Consider the following 5,227-nt stretch of genomic DNA (forward strand, 5'->3'; position numbering starts at 1 on the left):
GACCTCATTTTTAGCAAAAAGAAAAGGATGCAGAATATATGAAATGGGGCGTTGACCTAAAATGTTGGGTGCTTTTTTCGCAAACTGCTAAATCTTCGTTCAAAGACACAATAACGAAGATCTAACAATTATAAAGTCTAGTATAGAAAACATCGAAACGCTATTTATTTTTATTACAAATAATTTTACTACTCTAAGTTACACTAAGAAAAGGAAATAGAGTTTAAACAAAATGCACAATGAGTTAAAGAAAAAATTCTTAACCACTGCTCGATTTTTTATTTTTTAGAAGTATAAATTTGAGGACTAGTTTAAAAAGTTGATTTCCATGTGGGGAGATGCGGAGATAGGCAATGAGCCCGTGATAGTATCTTGAGATCTTATTTTAAGTAGAGACATTTTTTGAAGGAGTACCTTGAACATAGAAGGTTTAATCTGATTTGACATATATATATATATATATATATTTTTTTTTGAACAAAAAATATTATCTACTTTATGAGAGAGGGAGTAGACTAATCCTCACAATATGCTAGTAATAATGTGATTCAAATTTTCCCTTAGCGAGAATCGAACCTAAAACCTCTCACTTACAAGTGAAGAGAAATACCACTAGACCGTAGTACTAAGTAGCGACATATTTTTAAATATGAAAATTCTTGACACTTCTGAGTCAAATCTCGTAATCTAAACATACTATAGAGAGAGGATCCTCGCCGGATTCTTTGTAAGGATCTCGGGATCCTCAAATCACATATGTGCATTGTACATCGTGCGGTCAGAAATTATTATAATTTTTTTATTTAAAATTAAATATAAATAGTACCTGACGAAAATTGGCCGCACGATGTACAATGAACGTATGTGATTGGAGGATTCGACGAGAATCCTCTCTCCATACTGTAAAGTTCAATCCATGATCCAAAATCTTGCTTAAAATCAACATCACCACTCACTCATTTTTTAATTACTTGAAGCAAGTGAAGTAAATAAATGTAGCTCACGAGTTTTATGAGCTGAACTAAAAGCTCAAGTTCGACTTATTTATCGGACAAGCCTAATATTTAAGCTTAGTTCGTGCAAGTTACAAATCAAGTTTGAATGAGCTAGATACGAGTTATAATAAAAAATTTGGAGTCGATTAAAGCCTAGGCCTAAGTTTGAACCGTCACAAGCACAAAAAGGCTAAATAAATAAATATATATATATATATATAATTTTCTTTAAGAACTGCTATTAGCACTCTAAAAATTTTATCAGCACCTATCATAGATAAATTTTTCTTCCTAATTATGGAAAAAAATTTCCGGGAAAAAGGCTAAAAGAGTAAAAGTGAGGTCCAATATCCCACCAAAAATCCCAACGACTAGATCCAATCTTCGCCTCAAACAAAGGAACGGCGCACATACATAACAAAATCATCGTTCCTCAAATCAAATAAGCCCCAAATATTGTAATCACTCTTCCCACGCTGTCACCCACACACCACCCTTTGGGCCTTTGCTGCCTCTCTGCTCGTCTTCCTCCTCCGCCTCCTTCTTCTCCAAGCTTTGTACTCTCCGACGACCCCAACACCTAATTCAACCCCGCCCCACATGTCTCCAATATGACCCGGACCCGGCCCCGGCCCGCCGACCCAAACACCAACCGCTCCAAATCCACTGGCGGAGGCGGCGGAACCACCGTCATGAGAGTTATAGTCCCTCTCCAGGGCGTCGTCCAAGGCAGGGGAGGTCTGGTTTTGGGCTCGCTCATACCGTGCGCCTTGTTCTATTTCCTCCAGCTCTACCTGAAAAGACACCGCTCCAACCCCAACCCGCCTACGCCTCCGCCTTCGCCGGAATCCGAGTCCGAGCAGGCCGGACAGCTGGTGGAACTTCCAGTCCTGCCCAGGTCCCTGTCTCGGACGCTCCTATCCCCGAGGGGCGCGGGTGGACCCGTTTACGTATCGGGTCGGGCCAATTCGGTTCTGAAAGGTGGCGAGTCGCCCTACGACGTTGGGTTGAGGAAGGTGGCGGAGGATCCGTATGACGAGTTGGGTAATCAGAATGGGGTTATTCAATTGGGTTTGGATGAAAACAAGGTGGGTCGAGCTTGCTTTGGCTTGTATTGCTTCAAGTCTTCAGCTTTTTTCAAATTTCAAAATTTTTTGGGATTAAATTTAAAGTTTAAACATGGGAATTTAATGGTGTAGTTATCGTTGGATTTGGTTGGGGATTGGCTTGTGGATAATGCAAAGGATGCGATTCTGGGTGGCGACGAGCTCGGAATTAGTGGTATTGTTTGCTACCAGCCTCTTGATGGATTGATGGAGTTAAAAGTGGTAAGTTTCATATTACTCTTATTTCAAGTTTGTGATTACAAGTTATGTAAATTCCAATTGATATTAGAAGTTATGTCCTTTCGTGTAATGGTCCGAGTCGAATTTCGAATATATTGTTTTTGTTGGCTAACATGGGAACCTGATTCGAGTTTCAACATTGTACTATCTGTATCGATTCGTATGGTTTGTTTGGTTAATATGGGAAATTGACTTTTGGCTTTGGCTTTCTATTTGAATAAAAATTGAGATGTCCAAAATGGTTGAGCTTTTGGTGGAATATGCACCTAACTTTTCAGAAAGTGTGTCCAATTTATGACTCAAAATGGTTGAGTTTTTGGTGCAAAATGTACCTAATGTTCAAAAGTTTTATCCTAGTCTAGGTCCGATTCAATAATTTGGGGAATATCAGAATAGCAAAGTCACTTGAGACAATCGGTGTTAAGTGGCTAACTGAATGTGGTTTCAATGTTTCTCCGCATGATTTATTGCCTGTAGAATACAATTAATTGCTTGTAAACTTTATAGTTGATAATCTGCACAAATCGGCTAGAAAATGTTATATCTTTCTAGAAGACTAGAACTAGCAGTTGTTGGTCGAATGCGAGTCTGTTTTCTTATAACTGACTAACAGTTATAAGCACTCCATATAAACAGTTGCAGTCAGTTTTCTTTGCCCTGCATTGAGTTTCTGTGCCCTCTCTAATTTTTCCAGACCTGTAGGCAATGGCAGGATTCATGTCTCAAGTCATGGGGAAGTCAGTTTTCTTCGACCCCTCGCAAATAGTATTGACAGCTGGTGCAACACCTGCAATTGAGATACTAAGTTTCTGCCTAGCAGACAGTGGAAATGCATTTCTTGTTCCGGCGCCATATTACCCTGGGTAATAACTATTAAATTAATGTCAACATTTCTAGAAAGTTTCTGTCGCTAGGTATCTCTACTCTCTAGCTCTAAGAATCGTGACTTTTTGAATGTGATATGCAGTTTGGACAGAGATGTAAAGTGGCGAACTGGAGTAGAGATTATACCTGTTCCATGCCGTAGTGCTGACAAATTCAACTTGAGCATAACTACTCTTGACCGCGCATTCAACCAGGCAAAGAAACGCGGTTTAAAGGTTCGTGGGATTATAATTTCAAATCCTTCAAATCCCGTTGGCAGTTTATATAGTCGTGAATCACTTTACAACCTTCTAGACTTTGCCCGAGAGAAGAACATACATATAATCTCGAATGAAATATTTTCTGGATCCATGCATGGTAGTGAAGAGTTTGTAAGCATGGCAGAAATTGTTGAATTGGAAGATCTGGACCAGAACAGAGTTCATATAGTATATGGTCTATCGAAAGACCTCTCTCTTCCAGGTTTTAGGGCTGGCGCTATCTACTCCTATAACAAGAATGTTCTGGCTGCCGCTAAAAAGTTGACAAGGTTCTCGTCCATTTCCTCCCCATCCCAACGGTTGCTCATCTCTATGCTTTCAGACACCAAATTTATCCGGAAGTTCATTGATACTAGTAGGGAAAGGCTCCGTGCAATGTACCTAAAATTTGTGACAGGTTTGAAGCAATTGGGCATTGAGTGCACAAAGAGCAATGGGGGTTTCAGCTGTTGGGCTGACATGAGCGGGTTAATCCGCTCTTACAGCGAGAAAGGGGAGCTTGAGCTCTGGGATAGGTTGTTGAATGTAGCTAAGCTAAATGTAACTCCCGGTTCATCATGTCATTGTATTGAACCCGGATGGTTTCGGTTTTGTTTTACAACGTTGACTGAAAAAGATATTCCGGTTGTTATGGAACGAATTCGGAAAATTTCCGAAACCTGTAAATCGCACAGTTGAAATATTGTTCATTCATTCTCCAGGTTCAGGTTGCGTAGAATTTTTCTTAAGAAATAGCTCTTGCTGTGGCTTCAGAGACACTCTTGTTTTAGGTCATTACAGAGCTTTACACTGGATCCAAGAACTAAGCACAATCAAAATTCCAATTGACCAAGTCCAATATAATAGCTCCTGAGGAACCGGATGGCATGAGTATACCACTGTGGTGGTGTTCCGTGCCAATAACATACGGACATGCATTAGTTTTTCTTCATATGTTCTTGTATAATCGGCACAAGGACATGTCTTAATTTTTCTTCATGTGTTCATGTATCATCGGCATAGGACGCTATTGTGGCAATTTATGCGCGCCATACAGATTGCTCTCAAATTTTAGTGCTTTTCATGTGCTAGTTTAAAGAGGACTCATAGCTCATTGCATTTCTAAGCAATTAGGCCTTTAAATTTGAGATAAGTTTATATAGAGGGGCATGAGCTGAGAAGTCATGAAGGGTAGGAGTAAAACTGTAAAAGCACTTAACCCAAATAGAAGACACTTGGTTATTGGTTTATCTTGCAACTAAAAACGAGAAATTCTCTACTGAACTGCTCACTATTACAAGGTTTTACTAATTCACACGTTATAATATGGATGAACAACATAGTTGAAATGTTATGTACTTAGGGTGTAGTAGTGAAATGCTTTTCAGACACCATTTTTCTCCTACACACCTTAGTTTGTTTCTGTCATTGAGTCTCCTGTGATTTATTCAATTTAAAGGTTAAAATCAAACAGAGGTATGCATGGAGAGAAAAAGGGAACAAAAACCAATTTCCGCACGGTATTAACAAATATAGACGTGCTATAACGTACGTGGAAGCTGCATTGGTGTGACTCACTGCAAAGAATTACTTGCAGTTAATTCTCATCGAAGATTTTCAGGAAAATTTCATTCTTTCCTCTCTCTCTCTCTCTCTCTCTCTCTCTCTCTCTCTCTCTCTCTCTCTCTCTCTCCATTTGTGCACATGAAACCAGAACAAAATGCTACTACATTTCTTAATAAGTATTAGTCTATCAATGACA

At 39.4% G+C, this 5,227-nt stretch overlaps 1 protein-coding gene across 1 annotated transcript; it reads left to right on the forward strand.

The window, feature by feature from the left end:
- The first annotated feature begins 1,362 nt into the window (after window positions 1-1,362).
- LOC103437187 (probable aminotransferase ACS10) lies at window positions 1,363-4,186 on the forward strand. Its single transcript, XM_008375643.4, has 4 exons — window positions 1,363-2,083; window positions 2,195-2,323; window positions 3,044-3,204; window positions 3,309-4,186. The coding sequence occupies exons 1-4, from the start codon at window positions 1,607-1,609 to the stop codon at window positions 4,162-4,164; spliced, it is 1,623 nt and encodes a 540-aa protein (XP_008373865.2). The 5' UTR covers window positions 1,363-1,606; the 3' UTR covers window positions 4,165-4,186.
- The last annotated feature ends 1,041 nt before the right edge of the window (window positions 4,187-5,227 follow it).

The sequence above is a fragment of the Malus domestica genome, chromosome 04 (genome assembly GCF_042453785.1).
Source record: "Malus domestica chromosome 04, GDT2T_hap1".
NCBI classification, from domain to species: Eukaryota; Viridiplantae; Streptophyta; class Magnoliopsida; order Rosales; family Rosaceae; genus Malus; species Malus domestica.